The following is a 19460-nucleotide window of genomic DNA, read 5'->3' as shown; positions in this document are numbered from 1 at the left end:
CCCTCCTCCCCTCCAGGCCCACTCCACCCCAGCTGCAGGCCCTAGGGCTTTGCACTTACTGGTCCCTCTTTCTGGGAGCTCTTTTCCATTTGGCTAACTCCCACACCTCTTTCAAGTATTTGCCCAAATGCCTCCTTTTCACCCAACCACCCTATTTAAAATTGCAACCTTCATGTCCTCACAATCCCTCTCCCTGTTGTTTTTTGCCTCCTACAGAGCTTGTCACCTTTTAACACACCATATAATTTACATTCTATTATGTTCACTGCTTATTATCTCTCTCCCCCTACTAGAATGTAAGCTCAAGGGCATTGTCTTTGTCTTTTTTTTTTTTTTTTTAAAGAGACAGAGTCTCGCTGTGTCTCCCAGGCTGGAGTGCAGTGGCATGATCTCGGCTCAGTGCAACCTCTGCCTCCTGAGTTTGAGCAATTCTTCTGCCTTAGCCTCCCGAGTGGCTGGGACTACAGGCGCCTGCCACCACACCCAGCTAATTTCTTTTGTATTTTAGTATAGACGAGGTTTCACCGTGTTGCCCAGGCTGGTCTCAAACTCCTGAGCTCAGGCAATCTGCCTGCCTCAGCCTCCCAAAGTGCTAGAATTACAGGCGTGAGCCACCACACCTGGCTGTCTTTGTTTTTTTATTCACTGATGATTTACGGGCATTACACAGAGCAGTACCTGGCACATAGTAGGTACTTACTAAATATTTGTTGAATAAATGAATGAATGAGTGGGTGATAATAAGGTTCCTGCCTCAAAGGGCCACTGTGAAACTTGTAAAATAATTAATTTATTTCCTTTGCAAAGGAAAGGAATGTGCCGGGCACTGATGGGCACGGAGGATAAAGCAGTGACCAAAACAGAGATCCCTGCCTTTTGGGAACTTTCATTCTAGCAAGGAGAAACAGCATAAATAAACTATGATGTGAGTATGGTTACCATCCCCCCCAACTTTTTTTTTTTTAATTTGAGATGGAGTCTCGCTCTGTTGCCCAGGCTGCAGTGCAGTGGCGCAATCTCGGCTCACTGCAACCTCCGCCTCCTGCCTCCCGGGTTCAAGGAATTCTCCTGCCTCAGCCTCCCAGGTAGCTGGGATTACAGGCACGTGCCACCATTCCCAGCTAATTTTTGTATTTTAGTAGAGATGGGGTTTCACCATGTTGGCCAGGCTGGTCTCAAACTCCTGAGCTCAAGTGATCCACCCGCCTCGATCTCCCAAAGTGCTGGGATTACAGGTGTGAGCTGCCATGCCCGGCCGGTTACCCCCTTTGTTTACGATGAGAAAACAGTTACCCAAGGTCGCCTGATTGATGAGTGGCAGAGCTGGGATTCAAACGCAAGTCCCTCTGACTCCAGGATTTGTGTGCTTTCTGTGCTGTGAATGAGGGCATCTGGGTTTATGTGGAGTAAAAGCTTGTGGGTGAGAGGTGTGCAGAGATCTGAGAGGACGGCTTAGGAGGCTGGCTGAGGCTTCCCATCTTACCTCTGCTTCTGGATCCACCCAAGGACCCCGAACTCAGGCCTCCCTTTCCACATGACTTCCACAGGAGTCAGACACATCTTACCTACGGACATGCTGGTGGGATCCAAATTACAGGCATCTCGGGTGTGGTGGATGAACCCCAGCTTCTTCCCAGATGGAGTTCCTGGGAGAACCGGCTGTGCTAGTCACACTTCTCCGGGGCATGGAGTGCAGTTTTGGAGGCTGTCCTGTGAGAAGACAAGGACTTCTAGGGGCGTGCGGAGGGCACGGGTCTCTGGTGAGGATGGGGTTACCGGAGTGGGGTAGAAGAGGGAGTTAGGGGTGCCCATTCTTTGGAAAGGGCATGGTTACACCCTTCCATGTCCTTCCATGGCTGCCCTAGGCAGATGTGCTGTGTCCCTGAGGCTGAGCTGGGGAGGCCCAGGACCCTGTGAAGAGTGGTCTTCCACAGGAAAAGGGATTGCTCGGCAGGGAATGATCTCTACCCCTGGCTGGGGTGCAGGAGACGGACATCACGGTTTGGGCCAGGCACCGTCACCTTGTTGGCAAGTCAGGGCATGTTGGCAAGTCACTGTATGCAAATTGTGTTCTCTGTTTCAATTGTCAGCTCTCCCCCCGGACCCTCACACTCAACAGCCTGGCTGCAGCCGGATCATTTTCTTATCACCCCATAGGCGAAGGTCTGGATCCCAGCCTGTTTCCTGCCACTGCTGCCAGCTTTGGCCACCAGGGGGAAGCAGAGCAGCACCAACCAACCTGGGGCCCTTCGTAGACTAAACAGCCAGGGCAGAGCACAGAGTGGACTGTCCCTGTCCGCCTCCCTTTGCTCCCAAGGATTCTGGGGACAGGGAGCAAAAGGGGAGGGTGATGGGGAGTGGGGAGGGAAAGGGAGTTAGAGTGGGAGGGAGGGAAGGAGAGGGGGTGCCACAGAGCTGGCAGCTGGACCCTCCATTCCCATCTCTTCCTGCCATTCCACTTCCACTTCCGGGGTTTAGTCTGACTCCTGGCAGCCCCTTGTTGCCCCCCTCTGGCCTGGCTGCCCACCTGCAGCCCTTCTGTCTCTGAGTGTCCACTTGGTACCCGCCAGGACTGCCCCTCGCCCCTCACCATCCTCCCTCGAACATGTGATCATTCAACACACACATAAACACACGTGCACACACACAGAGACAGCACACACTGTGTGGACTAAGGTGGCAGGCTTTTAATTTCCTCCCCCACATTTTATAATTGCTTTGGTCACAAAGGCAGGTCTAACAGTTTAATTCCACGCCAGAGAGGAGGGGACTTTTCATGTGGCTGCTGATTTGGAATTTGGTTCCAGGACATAAATCTGAGGACACATGGGGTAAAATAGCCCGCTTTCTAAAGAAACCTGGAAACAACTGGGGTAAGACACCTTCTCAGGGTTCCTTGCCCCAGCTCTCTACACACCCCACCTCACTCTACACGCTGAACCCTGGGCACCATGGATTCAAAGACATCTTTGCCACTGTGAGATCTCAGCCAAGTGTGGGGTGTGGGGTGGGAGGGGGACAGGCTTCCACACCCCCAGCAGGGTGTGCAGGAAAATCACTCAGGGAGACCAGGGTATCAGTCAGAGTCCCAGCAGGAAAGACGTTGCACACTCTAATCAGGTCATTTTGGGATAGCTTAGCGGAGAGACTGTTTTTACAAAGGTGTGGACTGATGTTTGGAGAGTTCTGTGCAGGGGGCACTGATGGCCCAGGAAGCAAGGTCAGCAAGAGAGGGCTGTAGCATCACCAGGAAAGACACATTGGTCCCTTTCCTCCCCACCCTGCCCCAACACCTAGAGGAGAGAGGGACCCAGAAGAGGAGTGATGAAGGTCCTCACAGCACGGGGGAAGAGGACAGGTGAGTGTTCAATTAAGTAGGCGATGGAAATCTTAAACCTGACTTTGTTACCCAAAAGTGACTCAAAAGTTTGGAGTTTGCCAAATGCACAGTTTATGGATGGGAAAGGAAAATCACACGTCACTGAGCAGGGAGCATGGGTGGGAGGAAAATCAAACAGTTGCATGTTTGTGCCTCACTGCATTGTCGCTGTCTAGTAAACCGGGAAAAGAGGTATTGGTATTACCAGTTCAATTTTCCAGATGAAGAAACTGAATTTGCAGTCCCAGAATTGGTGATGGCTGAACTGGGCCAGAGCCCTGCTCCTGCATCAGCTGCCCTGTGGCCCCCACCCTCCCCTTTGCCCCAGAGCTGCTGCTCTGTCACCCTGAGTTCAGTCACAGTCAGCGTGGGCTGCTATAACAAAATGCCACCGACTGGGTGGATTAGAAACAAGAGACATTTATTTCTCACCATTCTGAAGACGGGAAGTCTAAGATCGGGGTGCCAGCATGGTTGGGATCTGGTGAGGGACCTCTTCCAGGTTGCAGACTGCCAACTTCTCATTATATCCTCACATGGTGGAAAGAGGGTGAGGAGCTCTCTGGGGTCCATTCTGTAAGGGCACTAAACCCATTCATGAGGGCTGCACCCTTAGGACCTGGTTACCTCCCAAAGGCCCCACCTTCTAATACCATCACCTTGGCAGTTGGGATTTTGACATATGGATTTGTGGGGTGGGGGACACAAACATTCAGTTCCTAACAGCCACATTTGGTAAAAATGGGACTCAGTGGGGAGAAAGGGTTTAAGGTCAGGCCCCTGCACTGGGCTCACTCCAAGGTCAGAGCATGAGCTGCACCTCTCCACCCACACCACTTGGGCTGCTATCCCAGGTGCCCATCCCGGGAAGCTCAGTGGTGAGCTCTCAGTTCCAGGAGCCACAGACTGGAGCTAATGAAGTTGACTGAGGCAGTGGGAGCAGCCAAAGAGCCCTGGGCTTACATCCAAGCTTCACACTGACTGCTGTGTGACTGGGTAAGACACAGCCCTCTCTGGGCCACCAGTCCCACTAAGCAGCCAAACAATACCTGGGGTCCCTGCCAGGAGGGAAAACTCATTCCAACTGGTTGTGTCTCCCAGGAGTCTCACGTGATGTTTCACAATGGTCTTCAGGAGTTAACAGCCCCAGGAAATGATATCAGGGTGGGGAGGTAAGGAGCAGGGCCGGGAGGTGAGGAGCAGGGCAGAGAGGCTTGGAAACTAGGGGCAGGAGATATTTTGGGGCAGGCAGGTCCCCCACGTCACTGCTGGACAATGGTCCAGGACAGTCATTGTACTGGGAGTGGAAAATCCTCTTCTGACTCCATCTGCAAGGGCTGAAAATAGTCCAGGGCCATGGGTGGAGCCCCCAGGGACAGGGGGTGACTAGCCCTGCCTGGCCCATTGTTCCTGGCTGGGACAGGGCTGAGACTGACACCTGAGCTGGAGCCAAGACAGAGGCAAGCCCAGGAATTCCCCCATTGGAGGAGGAGTGGCCAGGCAGAGCCAAGTCCTATCGAAGATGGGGAAAGCGAGGCCCAGAGAGGGACAGTGACTCCCCCAAGTTGCACAGTGCATCAGGGCAGAGGAGGATGAGTTTGACTCGGGCTCAGTTCTCACCCCAACCCTTCACCCCCACAAGCACACCCCTCACTCTGTAGTCTGGTCACTCCTGGCCAAGCCCCACCCTCCACCTTGCAGGAGGCAGGAGCTCCAGACATTGCACTGTGTGGCTCCGTGTGGCGGCAGTGGGGTCACTTCACTTCTCTGGTCACTTGATGCTGGGGAGAAACACTGCCTCCACCCTAGTCCTCAGAACTGGGGGCCTGGAGGGTCTTGGAAATGCCCGGGGAGCAGCTGTTGGTTGTGCCTTCACTGAGGTGGGGAAATTGGAACAGGGGAACAGGTCTCCAGGCCCTACAGTGCAGTCCAGAGAAGGCAGGCAAGTGACCTCAGGTCACACAGCAAAAACTCCCCATTTGCTGCCTGCCCTTGCCCAGCTCCAGACCAGTCCTCTGCTCCTAGATCTGTGGACTCTTAATGAAGTGAGAGGTGGCTGCAGAGCACCATGGTGGACACCCCAGTCAGGGAGAAATGGCTACCCTGCTGCCGTGGGAGGGTGCGAGCTCTCTAGCCCGAAGTGGCAAGTTTCTGAAGCTTGCTACTAGGGGGCCCCTCTTCCTCCTCTCCATGCTGCCCTCCCACAGCTGGGCACCTGGACAAGGTTCTGTAAACAGCACAGGCCCATGGTCCTGAAATCCACCTACTGCCAAGCAGGGCAGAGGTGATCCCACACATTCCCCCAGGACAGACCTGCTTCCCTCCTCCCACACCCCACGGGGGTTCCCTGGAGACGTATGGCCCACTGTTGCTCACTGGCCAGACACACTGTCCTCTCCTTCAAAACATGTATCCCAATGTGGTTACGTACTAAGTGATGTCAACTCTGTGAGGGCAGGGCCCAGCTGATTTGCCTCCAGAGCCCCCGGCCTGGTGCCAGGCATATAAATGCTGACCACACACCAGGCACTGTGAGGAGGACTTTGTGCGTAATAATGTAGGAAAGCCCCTCAATGCCCGGCATGGAAGGTAGCAGCGCACTTTAGAAATGGGAAAGCTGAGGTGCTGCAAGATTAGGTAACTTGCCCAAGAGACCCCAACCAGGAAAGTGGGGACAATATTGACACTGAGGTGGTCTGGGTGGAGCATCTGTGTTCTCACATCCTTGGTACACTGCCTCTGTCATCTTGAATCATGCGAGGGGCCACTTATAGACCCTTCTGCCCTGCAGGGCTGTGAGTGTCGTGGGGCACTATAAAGGGCATGATTCTGGCCATCAGGTGAACCTGGACTCACTCTGACTCACCCTGACAGCCTGGATAACCTGGAACAAGTCCTCACTTCTCACGCCCTTCTCCTGTTTCCTCATCTGCTAAATAGGATCATAGCATCTACTTCCCAGGGCTTCTGTGAAGCATCCACCATATAACATAGATGAGAGGATCCCGCAGGGTGCGTGGGACATGGGTCAATACACGACTTCCCTCCCTCATGTGCCTGATTCTAAACAGAGCAGCCCAAATCTGCCATGACAAGGGTGGCAGAGAGGTAGCTTTGGTGGCCTGACCTGGAGCAACCATGTGTGGATAACATGTTGCTTAGGGCCTCTTCTTACCTCAGGGGGTGAAAGTGGGAATGTACCCTGGGGTTCCCCCATCCCTCCTGGGCCCTGGGACACCTGCCACCCAGGGCAGAGACCCCTGTGTGCCAGGGACCCTGCCCTGATGTCATGCAGTTCATTGAGAACAGCTGCTGCAGGCGCATCAGCAGACATTTACTCCCTGACACTCACCTCTCTACCCTCCCTTTCCTCCCATCCCTGCCCTGTCCCTGGCCTCAGGTCTATGGCTCCATCCCAGTCACCCTGGGCAGGAAGAGCTGGGCAGTGTGAGTGACAGCAGGATCGTCACCAAGGCACTTGCTTACATCCAGGCACCACGCTGACATGCTGAATGACCTTGGGCTCAGCCCTGCCCATCTCTGGCCTTGAGTCTGCAGCTGGGCTGGATAATCCCTGGGGTCTGCTCAGTGGATGGGCAACTCACGTGCCCTTTCACAGTGGCCTTCATGAGTCAACAGCCCAGGAAGTGATGTCAGGTTAGGGAGGTGTGAAGGGGGCAGGGAATACTGGAGGGTAATAGGAGATATTTTGAGGGCAGGCAGATCCCCTCACGTCACTGCTGGACGATGGTCTGGGGCCAGGAGTGGAAAATTATGGTCTTACTTGGGCTGAAAATAGCATGAGGCATCAGGGCAGGAACTTCACCCACAAGGCAAGTGGCCTGGGCACTGAGCAGCAAGGTGGGACATGCATACCAGGGGGCCAGGCAGTCCAACTGGGTTCCAGAGGTGTCCCTGGTTCACCCAGGGTCTCCAGTATACACCTTCACCTGTGCCTGCCACAGGATTAGATGGTGAACGAGCCCCTCCTGTGTCCTTATGGAGTGGCTCGGGCCTGTGGGAAAGGCTCAAGGGTGGTTTGTAACAGGCAATCACTAAGAAAGCTCAAGAGGGGCCGGGCGCGGTGGCTCATACCTGTAATCCCAGCACTTTGGGAGGCTGAGGCAGGTGGATCACTTGAGGTCAGGAGTTTGAGACCAGCCTGGTCAACATGGCGAAACCCTGTCTCTATTAAAAATACAAAAATTAGCCAGGTGTGGTGGTGCATACCTGTAATCCCAGCTACTTGGGAAACTGAGGCAGGAGAATTGCTTGAACCCGGGAGGCAGAGAGCTGCAGTGAGCCAAGACCACAGCACTGCACTTCCAGCCTGGGTGACAGAACAAGACTTCGTCTCAAAAAGAAAAAAAAAACTCAGAAGGACATCGGCTACATTAACAGAAGTATAGAACCTAGAAGGTGAGAGGTGAATAGCTCACACTATTCTGGGCAGGTCACCCACCTGGCACAGTACAGAGTAATCATTTGGGTCATGGTCTGTGATGGGTCTCTGTCACATGAGGGCGCTGTGGAGTCAGGCTCCACATACAGCAAGCTTTGGGGATGCCCTGCCTTTCACAAGGCAGAGTGGGAAGGGTGGAGAGGTCAGAGGGGGCAGGCAGAGTGGGCCACAGGGCGAGGGCTCTCCCAGAGGGAGAGGAGTGAGTCCCTGTCCTTGAGATCAAGAGTGAGGCCTGTCAGCTTTGCCCTGTCCCTTTCCAAAGGCTAGGGCGGGGCCCCGTCCAGCTGAGCGCCACACGTCAGCCCAGAGTGGTCCTGGCTAGACCCAGAACCTATCATAGGTGAGACCCATCTCCCCCATACTAAGTCCTGACCCAGCCTGAGCACCACCCTGCCATTCTGGGATTTTCCCAGAAGGCAGAGGATGGACAGGAGGAGGAGTGAATCTCTTTCATATTTACCCCCAGTGCAAAGGAAGCCTCAGGGTCAGGGCAAGGAGGGAGCCCTAACTTGGCCTCCTTGTGACCCAGCCCCAACCCTGCCTTGAGCCTGGAGTCAGCTGTCCAGCCTGCTTATGGCTCATGCACACCCTGCCCTCTTGCCCCATGTCTTTGCCTGGGATGCATCCTGTGTGTGGATGTTCTTCCAGTGAGCTGCTTTTCTCAGAAGCTACAGCTCAGGAGTCTCCCACTCCAGGAACCCTTCCCTGACCCCCTGGCTCACAGCCCCAGCCACTCGGCATTATCCAGTGGTGTGCTAGAGTGACTTGTACCTGCTTGCAAGAACCAATTGTTAAATTTTCAGGAATTTTACAAGGAAGTTGACATCATGTTTATAGTTTGAATTTGGCCATAAGAGTTTTTGCACCATGGAAATGGGCAGTTCTACAAAGAAGGGGTTCCCAGTTAAATCGGAGCTCCAGTTAAATGGCTTAACATTTACCAGCACATGACTGGCCATCACCTAAACTGGGAAATCTCAAGGACTGGGACTGCACCTGACTTTTCTCTGTGCTCAGCAGAGTCAGGCACAGAAGCCAACTGGCTTTACAGTGGGGGATGACCTGGGGCCTGGAGAGAGGATCCCTGATAGGAGACTACTCCTGAGACAGCTAGTGAGAAGGCAGGTGGCAGAAGGGAACGGGTTGGAGAAAGGACCCTTGTGTGGCTGGTGAAAGCTTCCCTGCCATATCCTCATCCCCCGACCACACAATAGGGCACAGCTCAGCAGGCAACACAACCTTTAGTATAAGTTACAGCCTCACACTGGCTCCTAGCCCATGGGAGCCTCCAGATGGGTCTATGATATTAGTCCCCAGATGTTCATCTCTTGGGCTGGGGGTACTCCTCAGAGCTAAGTCCACCGTGGCACCCAGTCCATTCCAGACCACTGTGCAAACTCAGCCCTCATTACTTACCAGGGTTTTCTGGCCAACCTGTGACTTGGCCCCCACCCCAGGTAGCTCAGCTCCAGACTGGTATGTGACCTTGGTAAGCCACCTTCCTCTCTGGGCCTGTTTCTCCATTTGACTTGATTAGGCTGGACTCCAACCTAGGTACCTCGGCAGTACAGCCAGCTACTTGCATGGGAGTCAGGCCAGGGGTGTCATTGACCTTGAGCTCTTGCCTTTCTTGAAACTTAATTCCCCCAACTCATACACACAAACGATGACTAGGGGTTATGGGAACAGTTGACTCTGGACCACACAGCGAATATCCTGAGCCCCGGTCAAATGACGGAGCATGGGGTCATCCAGCATGAGTCACTGATGGTCCATATCTGGGGAGACCGTGGCGTCTGCACAAGTCCTGGTCCTCTACAGCTTCCCAATATAAACCTGCACAGGCTGAAGTGTTCTGCTCCTACAGCCGAATGTCCTTAGTGTTCTCACTACCAGCCGGCGTGGACTCTGTCCGCCTGGAGTCCTCACTGCTGCCCAACACATCTTCTATCCTCTGCATGTCAGTTCTGTCGGATCTGCGCAGGCCCAGCCTGCGGCGAGCCGGGGTGGCAGGGCTGGGGCCAGTGGGTGGCTTGGCATCTCGGGCAAAGCGTACGAGCCTCTGCCCAGCCAGGAAGTAGAGCACGGGGTCAAGGCAACTGTTAGCACTGGCCAGCGGCCGGGTAACCTTGTAGGCCATGTTGATGGCGTTGAGGGTGTGGCAGCTGAGGTCCAGCGAGCGGAAGGAGTAGTAGAGGGTGCGGGTGACGTGGAACGGCAGGAAGCAGAGGGCGAAGACAGCCAGCACCACGGCGATGGTGCGCACGGACTTGCGCTTGGCCCTAGGCAGGCCGCCCGAGGTCCCGTAGGCTGGCTTTAGCAGTCGCCGAGCCATGAGCACGTAACAGACAAGGATGACAGCAAAGGGCACCGCGAAGAGCAGGCCCAGCATGACTGAGCTGTAGGCCACGAAGCGGCTGAAGAGCTCGGGTGCCGAGGTGTCGTGGCAGGTTACGCGGCCCCCGCGCGCGCTGGTGGTGACAAAGTAGAGCACGGGGGCCTGGCAGGCCAGCACCAACACCCACACGGCCCCGGCCACCCGGCGAGCGTAGCGGGCCCGGCCCCAGCGCAGGGAGCGCAGAGGTCGTAAGACGCCCAGACACCGGTGCACGCTGATGCAGGTGAGGAAGAGGATGCTGCAGTAAAGGTTGGTGTAGAAGAGGAAGCGCACCAGCTTGCAGAGCACCGTGCTGAAGGGCCAGTGGTCGCCGCGGGCGTAGTAATAGACCAGCAGCGGCAGGGAGGCCGCATACAGTGCATCAGACACAGCCAGGTGGAACATATATGTGGTGGACGCATTCCAGGTCTTGAGGCGGCACAAGAAGATGTAGAGCGCCACGGCGTTCAGACACAGCCCAAGCACACACACCACGCCGTAGGACACAGGCAGCAGCACGTACTTGAAGTCCTCGTTGAAGCGGCACCTGTAGCCCAGCTCATCCCCATCCCAGGTGCCATTGATGGTGTCATTCCAGGGGCCCAGGTCTGCTGCCATCGCCCTGCAGGAAAGGGAGGGGTGGGGCCATCAGGGTTGTGGCCGGAGCGCCCCTAGGGGACCTGACACAGCCACCTGACCAGGGCTTTCATTGCCATCTGACTTGGATCTGGACCTGGAACCTCCAAGCTCTGGAACCTTGAGAATGCATGAGATCCATGAATAAATATCAGGATCACACAATTGTCAAACTTGAGAACAGGGGTAGACAAACTATAGTCCAAAGGCCAGATCCAGTCTGCTTTTGTAAATTCAGTTTTGTTGGAACACAACGGTACCCATCTGTTTACAAAGAGTTGAGTAGTTGTGATAAAGACCATATGGCCTGTGAAGTCTAAAATATTCACTATCTGACCTTTAAAAAAAGTTAGCTCAAGCTGGCTACGGTGGCTCATGCCTATAATCCTAGCCACTCAGGAGGCCAAGGCAGAAACCAGGTGTTTAAGCCCAGCCTAGGCAACAAAGTGAGACCCCATCTTTACAAAATTCTTTTAAAAATTAGCCAGGCATGCTGGCACACACCCGTAGTCCCAGCTGCTTGAAGTTTTCTTACCCCTCTCTAGAACCTCAGGATCAGAGTTTTAGATCTAGGATTCTGAGCTCTAGAATCTGAGGATCTGGGGGTGCCAGAGCAGGTAATTTTGAGTTCATGGGAAGGGGCCTTTGAGGCTGGCTGGCCCTGCTTCACACCCAATGCCTACTGCCTGCAGAGGCATTTCTGGCCAGTGGGCATCCAACAGCCCCCTGCAGGCATTACAGAGTTCTCTCCAGCTCATTTTCCCACTCTCTGGGAGGCTCTGGGCCCGTGCCTAGTGTTCTTGTATTTGAGGAAGTATTTCCAAGGGTCTCCTTCTTCAGTTATTCCTTCACTTTTTACATCTTCCTCTATTCTGGCACTTTCTATATCTATCAACAGCAGTCCTGCCCCTGAGCCTGTGAGGCTACCAGGGAATCCCCCTGAAGTAACCCCCATGAAGAGTCCAGGGAAATCTGGGTTGGAGATGGGGATAGGGGGGCCAAGGGATCTTCTTTTGTGTGGTAAATGCAGCTTCTTCCATGCCTATCCAGTTTCTCTCTGCATATCATCAGTATCGTGGTGTCCCCCCCAACCTTGTCCCCACTGAGCATATAACGCACCCATGGGGACTGACCATCCAACAGACAGTGAGTGCCCAGGGAGCAGCTTGTCCCCTCCCTCTCCTCCTTACCCCTACCCAGATGACCAATTAAGAGCTCTCTCGCAGCTGGGAGGCAGGGGACAGACATCCCGGCCTGGAAGACAAAGACGTGCCTAACGTCCCAGGAGGCAGGTTGGAAATCATAGCAGGAGTCCCGGGTGGGCAAGTTTGAGAAAAACACAAAAAAGCACTTTCTAGCAGTGTGAAGGGGCAGGAGGAGCTAACATTTTTCAAACCCTACTACTAAGCATGCTTTCTAAAAGTTATTCACTTAGGCCGGGCGCGGTGGCTCACACCTGTAATCCCAGCACTTTGGGAGGCCGAGGCGGGTGGATTACTTGAGGCCAGGAGTTCAAGACCAACCTGGCCAACATGGAGAAACCCTGCCTCTACTAAAAATACACACACACAAAATTAGCCTGGTGTAGTGGTAGTCCCAGCTACTCGGAAGTCTGAGGTGGGAGGATCACCTGGGCCCAGGAGGTGGAGGTTGCAGTGAGCTAAAATCGCGCCACTGTACTCCAGCCTGGGTGACACAGCAAGACTCTGTCTCAGAAAAAAAAAAGTTACTACACTTTATCCGTATGATGTGTTCTGGGGGCCAAGTCATCATCCCCAGTTCTCCAATCAAGAGGCTAAGATACAGATCATGTAAGTTATTTGGTCAAGGTCATGCCACTGGGGATGGGCTGCAATTCCTGTCCAGGTCCAGCCCCTGGAAGTGGCTGTAGGAGGGTGGTAGTGAACTCCCTGTTTATGGGAGTATGCAAGTGGCTCTCTAGCAGAGGCTGCAGAAGGGCTTGTGCCTGTGTGGGGGTGTGTCTGGGAGGGTGGAAAGGGCAGATGAAGAGTGAGTCCTCCTCATCCTGAGAATCTGGGGCCATATAATTCCCTTTATTTTATTTTATTTATTTTTAATTTTTAATTTTTAGACGGAGTCCACCTCTGTTGCCAAGGCTGGAGTGCAATGGCCTGATCTCGGCTCACTGCAACCTCTGCCTCCCAGGTTCAAGCGATTCTCCTGTCTCAGCCTCCTGAGTAGTTGGGATTACAGGCACATGCTACCACACCTGGCTAATTTTTATATTTTTAGTAGAGATGGGGTTTCACCATGTTGGCCAGGCTGGTCTCGAACTCCTGACCTCAAGTGATCTGCCCGCCTTAGTCTCTCAAAGTGCTGGGACTACAGGTGTGAGCCATCGTGCCTGGAATAATTCCCTTCATTTTAGATCCTGGAGTTCTAAGGGACTGGGGGACTCTGCAGGGCCTGCAACATCTACTCCCATAGACCCTGAGCTGCTTTTCCAGCCCTGGCTTCCCAGAGGCAGTTCAAGGCCCAAGAGGTTGAGATTAGGGGTGCTGGGGGGTGTAGAGATCTTTCAATTTCCCTTCTTTTTTCTTTCTTTTTTTTTTTTCTTTTTGAGACAGATTCTCACTCCATCACCCAGACTGGAATGCAGTGGCGTGATCTCAGCTTCCTGCAACCTCTGTCTCCTGGGTTCAAGCAATTCTCGTGTCTCAGCCTCCCAAGTAGCTGGGATTACGGGTGTGTGCCACCTCACCTAGCTTTTTTTTTTTTTTTTTTTTTATTTTTTAGTAGAGATGGGGTTTTGCCATGTCGCCTACATTGGTCTCGAATTCCTGACCTCAAGCGATCCACCCACCTCGGCCTCCTAAAGTGCTGGGATTACAGGTGTGGGCCATGGCGCCTGGCCAGTTTCCCTTCTTTCACCAAGACTCCCAGATCTTCTCTTTCTCCTATTGTCAGCAAATCTGCACTCAGAAGGAAGGGGGCCTGCACCCTTGTTCCCCCTGCCATGGACACAGATGGCTCCCCAGGAGCCAGGGCAAAACCAGGGCGAGGAGGCCGGGAGACGCTTATGTGGTGCCAAGTTAAGAAGAGACAGGTAGATGCTGGGGCTCTGGCAGGTCAAGTGGCTGAGACCCGTCTTACCCAAGGTCAGGACAGTTCCTGCTGCCAACTTCGTTCCAGGCTCTACCTCTTGTTGCTGGAACCACTGCACTGGCCTCCCTCCTCCAGCGCCACCCCCACCCACCCACCCACCAAAATCCAGAGTGGCCTTTCTCAAAGAAAGCATCCCCCTACTTGAAATCCTCCTGCCGCTCCTACCCTGTTTCAGGAGAAAGCCCAGCCCTCAAGTCTGGTGCCTGAGGTTTTCATAACTGAGCCTCTGCCAACCTCACCCGCCCCAACCCCTGTGACCTGCAGTTTCTTGAATGTGCCCAAGACTCTCCCCTCCCAGCCTTAGTTGCTGCTGCTTCTTCTACCTGGAGTTCATTCGTAGCCCTCATCTCCACCTGTTGAACTCACGGCTCTTTATCCCTCAGTGCAGAGAACCCAGTGATTAAGAACCTGGGCGCTGGAGCCAGACTGCTTCTGTTTCCTCAGCTGTAAAATGGGACAATTACTAGAATCTCCACCATGGGACTGCTGTGAGGGTCGAGTCATTTGTGTAAAATGTCTGGAGTAGAGCCTGGCACACAGTAGGCCCACGGTGGTGTTATGAGTGCCAAGGTTCAGCTAGCGGTGGCCTTTTCCAGAAACCTTTGGCCACAGTGGAGGTGGGACTGGAGGTCCTGACTGGAGGCTGTGGAGGTGATTGTGGTGAGCCAGGGGAGTGACACTGAGAGCCAAGCAGGGGAAGGCCTTGGGCCCTGTGAGGGGAGAGATGTTTGGGAGGGAGGCTCTGGAGACTGTTCCTTGATAGAGGAACGGTGGGGAGGAGGAATGCAGTGTCAGCCATGGCAAGTATGGGGATGGGCACAGGCTGGGTCCATCAGGTCTGGAGCTTTGGAAGGCCAGCTGAGAGTCACTGGCTCACAGAAGCTGCAGGAGGAGCAAGGAGAGGCTCCCTTGCGAGACTAAGGAGCTATGGAGAGGCCACATTCCTTCCCAGGACAGAGCCTCCCCTGGGTATCAGTAAGCCGAGGTTCGAGTCTAGCTCTGCCACAAAACACCAGGTGACATCAAGCATTTCCTTCCCTCCCAAGTCTCAGACACTAGTCAAATCCCACAGCCTTGAGAACTGCAGCCCCAAAATATCCCCAGGAGGTCCTCTGCCCCACTTGGACAGGGAGGGGGCTTCCTCCATGATGCAGACACACACACCCAGTCTCCTCTTCACGCCACTGCTCTGCTTCTGCCCCCGTGCCGAGGCCTGACTTCCCTTCACAGTCAACATAAACATCTCATCACCCTGCATGAAGAGTTTCCTGCTAATCCCTAACAGTGGAATCTCTGACACTGAGATGAGGGGTGGAGACTTCCCTGTCTCCCTTGAATTAAGAGAGCTGCCCCTTCCACCTGTTTTAAGACACCCTGGCCCCCACCCTCCCAGGCCAGCTGGGGACTCCATCACCATGGCCCTGGGCCAGACTCACCCCTCCCGCCCTCTCATTCTACAGGCTGGCTCACCAACCTGTGAGTATATCTTTCCTAGTCCTGCCTTAGAGGGACAGCCCCTGCCTTAGAGGGACAGCCAAGTCCCCAGCCCCCTCCCTTAAGTCTCCCTTCTGCCTCTCCTGACCCTGATGCCCCTGGGACTAGAGACGGCTCCACCTGACTATCCAACGCTCACCAGCCCTGCTGCGCCCTGGTCTGGCTGGCCCTGCCCCAAGGAGCTCCCAGTCTGGAGGGGAGATGTGAGCCTTGTAAGACCCTTCCAGGCTCCCCTGCCTGTGTTCATGCTGTTCTTTCTCACTGGAAAGCCTTCCCCGAACCCACCCACACTGCACCCCGTTGTAGGTCCCAAAGAATCTTCTAATCTCTGAAGTTCTCCCTTCCATCACCCCTCAGGACGTTTCTCAGCCAGTTGGTAATTTGTCCTTCCATCCTCTACCCCAACACATTTCAGGTGCTCCTTGAGGGCTGGGTCCATCTGATGCTTTTCTCTGTCCCTATCATCCAGCAGGAGGCCTGACCACAGGAGGTATTATAGGAATGAGAGAATGAATGAATGAATGAATGAATGAAGCAAGCACAAGAGGCTATGGGGGCCCAGAGGAGGCACACACAGGCACAAGCCCTCTGCAGCCTCTGCACACTCCCATAAACAGGGAGTTCACTACCTCCCTCCTGCAGCCACTTCCACTGTGGGATGGACCTGAATAGGAATTGCAGCCCATCCCCCGTGGTGTAACCTTGATCAAGTTACTTACAAATTACTTGCTCCTCTGAGGGCCTCTCAAGGACAAAAATGCTTAAAGGTTTCTTAGCTGCTGACCCTAAGTAACCAGGGGACAACCCAGCCCCTCTAGGGGTTCTGGTCCACCTGGAACCTGCTTATGTCCCTAGACTGTCTCTCCTTCAACTGCCACAGGAACCCAGGAGACTCTGCCTTTCTCTGGACAGGTCAGGGAAGTGCCAGCAGGAGCGGATTGGACATGGGCGCTCTGGAGATGGGTTGGCTGTCTGAGGCCTGGCTCAGGACCTCAGTAGGTCTGATCAGGATTCTCCACCCACCCTGCTTTGTAAGGGCCAGACCTGGGCTGAGCAGCTTTCACACAGCATCTTCATCCCCCACCCCCATCCCTTGGTAGATATTGCCATAGAGGTTAAGCTATTTGTACAAGGTCACACTGCCGGGCATTGGAAAAATTAGGCTTGACACCCAGAGCTATCTGGCTTCAAAGCCTGAATTCATCACAGCCTGGGATGGGGGAGCAGGGCAGGGCACCTGCCTTCGGATCCGCTTGATCTAAGCCAGTTCAGGGCAGACACAGGCAAGACAGCACACCCGCCCTCACCTCCCGGCCAGCGCACCCGCCCCCCCCGACACACGTACCTGACCAGCCTCTGCTCTCCAGGTCAGGATGCTCAGCGCCTGCTCGGGTTCCTCACTCATGAATGCACACGCCTGGACCGGGCTGCAGGGAACTCTGTGGGAAACAGGAAAAACAGGTCCCCAGGCCTGGGGCCACCCCCAGCCTCCAGCATTTTTCTGGGCAGGCAGTGCTGCTGCCACAAGGGGCTCCTGCAGACAGAGGGAGGTAGAGAAAGTGCGGTCTCAGGGTCATGGAAACCCACCCAGGTCAATCCCCCCCAGGGCCACCTCCTTTGTGGTAACCTTAACCAGAAGGAGGCAGAGAGGTGGCCTGGTGTTTGTCCTGGTCTGAGTGCCTTCTGTACACCCAAACGCCAGCTCATGTGTTCCAGGAATGGGTTATCCACAACCCCCTTCCCCAGGCCGCCTTTCACAGAGGGGTGGCCCTGCCTGGAGGAAGGTCTCCCCCATGTCCTGTACAGCTGAGCCAAGCCTCCAAGCCTCCAGTGTCCCTTCCCTCGGTCCTGGTTCTGTGCTTTGGCCCCATAGCAGGAAAAGTCAATACCCTCTTTGCCCAGTGTGCATTCTATTGTCCTTCTGCCAACACACTTTTGCCCTTCTGCCAATACAATTTTGCCCAAGCTAGGTTTCTATCTAGAGACCCCCTCCTCCCCACTCCTACCTCTAAGCATTCCTCGTTAGGTGTTATAAACACACATATGCCACACCTGAACATACACTGGCACAGACACACCAAGACACACGGATACACAGAGGCATGCAGAGTCACACTAAGGTGTACATGCAGTGGACGCAAACGGATGCACACACACACACACACACAGTCTAGACCATCAGGGCCTAAAATGGCATTTAGAAATCTCCTGTGCCACATATACAACGTGGAATACTTGCAGTCGTAAAAAAGGATGAGTTCCTGCCCTTTGCAGGGACATGGATGAAGCTGGAAACCATCATTCTCAGCAAACTATCACAAGATAAGAAAACTAAACACCGCATGTTCTCACTTATAAGTGGGAGTTGAACAATGAGAACACATGGACACAGGGAGGGGAACATCATACACCAGGGCCTGTTGGGGTTGTGGGGCTAGGGGAGGGATAACATTAGGAGAAATACCTAATGTAGGTGATGGGTTGATGGGTGCAGCAAACCACCAGGGCATGTGTATACCTGTGTAACAAAACTGTACGTTCTGAACATGTAACCCAGAACTTAAAGTATATATATATAGAAAAAAAAAGAAATCTCCTGTGTCAAACCCTGTTTCACAGAGGAGGAAACTGAGGCCCAAGCCTCACAGTAAGTCAGGGACAGAGCCAAGACTAGAGCCCAGCCCTCCCGAATTCTGGCCATGGTTTTTGTCTCACCTTGGAGCCCCTTGTGCACACTAAGCACAGGGTTTCAGGGAGGGGACAGTTGCCTGGTGGAGGGGACCTTCTGTGTGGGCAGGTCCCACCCTTCACCAGCACCTCAGGTACCTCACAGGAGAAATAGAACATGCACCTCCTGAGTTTTTCTTTTTCCATCTTCATTTGCCTAGGATGGAGGAGTGGGCCTGCGACAGCTGAGCCCAGGTTCCCAAGCTGGAAGTGCAGTACAAGGGTGGGGGGATGTGGGAGAGGAGATGGGGGCACTGCAGGAATAGCTTGGGTACAGGGGCGGGGGTGCACATGGGAAATGCCTCTGGGCCACTGCTTACTGAGTGCACCTTGCCTGGTGGTCTCAGATTGACAAGGCCGGTGGGCTGGTAGCTCCCCACTGATCTACTCTAGAGACTATGACGAGGTGAGGGATCGTCAGCCTTTTCACCCTGCTGCACCCAGGTGCACACCCTGTCTCCTCCTCCTTAGAAAATGCCTTGACTCAACAGGCTAAAATGGAGAATATCACTTTCCACAAGTGGTTCTCATTTCTGAGAAGGGTCCCCACCATCCTTCCAGGTTTCAAACCTCTGATACAGCCTGGACAACCTCCCTCTTCCCCACCCTGCTGGAAGCCCACCACTCACCAAGTCCTGTTAGTTCAACCAGTGAAATTCCTCGGACATGCACTACGCGGTCCCCACACTGCAGCCAGAGGCCTGTGCTTCCACAGTCCACAGCACCAGCCTCCTCACTGGCCTCCGTGCCTCCACCCCTGCCCCGTCTGTCCACCTTTCACACTGCAGTCATGTAGTTTCCTAAAACACAAATCCAACCATATATTGTTGAGCCATGTTTGTGGCTCCCTAGTCCCCTCAGGCAACTGTCCCAGCTCCTCAGCCTGGCACTCAGACCCTGGCTGATCTGGTCCCCGCCATCCCTCCAGAAAACCCATCCTCTCTGTCCCTGCCCTCATCTTCCTGTCTCAGGCACAACAAAAGCAGTCCCATGGTCATATCATTGCTCAGAGACGGCCTCCCTTATCATCTAACACCTATATCACAACAAGAGTTTAGTGCTGTCCCTGTGCCAAGTTCTGTGTTAGGTGGCTTCATATACCTCCTCTCGTTGAATCCTGAGACTCAGAGAGGCTAAATAACCTCATAGCTCACAAAGCTAGCAAACGGCATAGCCACTCTGGGCTGTCTGACTTCAGAGGCTGTGCCCCTGACCACTACCTCCTGCCCTGCAAGGCCCAGGCCCTCTCCCAGGAAGCT

At 54.2% G+C, this 19460-nt stretch overlaps 1 protein-coding gene across 9 annotated transcripts in view; it reads right to left on the bottom strand.

Annotated features, from left to right (window-relative positions):
* Positions 1-1133: 1133 nt before the first annotated feature.
* P2RY2 (purinergic receptor P2Y2) overlaps positions 1134-19460 on the bottom strand; it is a 26505-nt gene continuing 8178 nt past the window's right edge. For 6 of the 9 annotated variants that reach the window (XM_016921568.4, XM_016921565.3, XM_016921564.3 and 3 more), the window contains 3 exons: positions 18831-19001; positions 16820-17008; positions 1134-10840 (listed from right to left, as the gene is read on the bottom strand). In XM_016921568.4, coding sequence (XP_016777057.1) covers positions 9703-10836 — 1134 coding nt within the window. In that variant the 5' untranslated portion in view covers positions 10837-10840; positions 16820-17008; positions 18831-19001 and the 3' untranslated portion in view covers positions 1134-9702. The remainder of the gene's footprint in view (positions 10841-16819; positions 17009-18830; positions 19002-19460) is intronic. The other 3 variants (XM_009423723.4, XM_001174775.5, XM_016921569.3) reach the window with 2 other exon arrangements.

Source organism: Pan troglodytes, chromosome 9 (genome assembly GCF_028858775.2).
Source record: "Pan troglodytes isolate AG18354 chromosome 9, NHGRI_mPanTro3-v2.0_pri, whole genome shotgun sequence".
Lineage (NCBI taxonomy): Eukaryota > Metazoa > Chordata > Mammalia > Primates > Hominidae > Pan > Pan troglodytes.
Note: the sequence above shows the minus strand (reverse complement) of the source record. Positions and strands in the feature narration are given on the sequence as shown.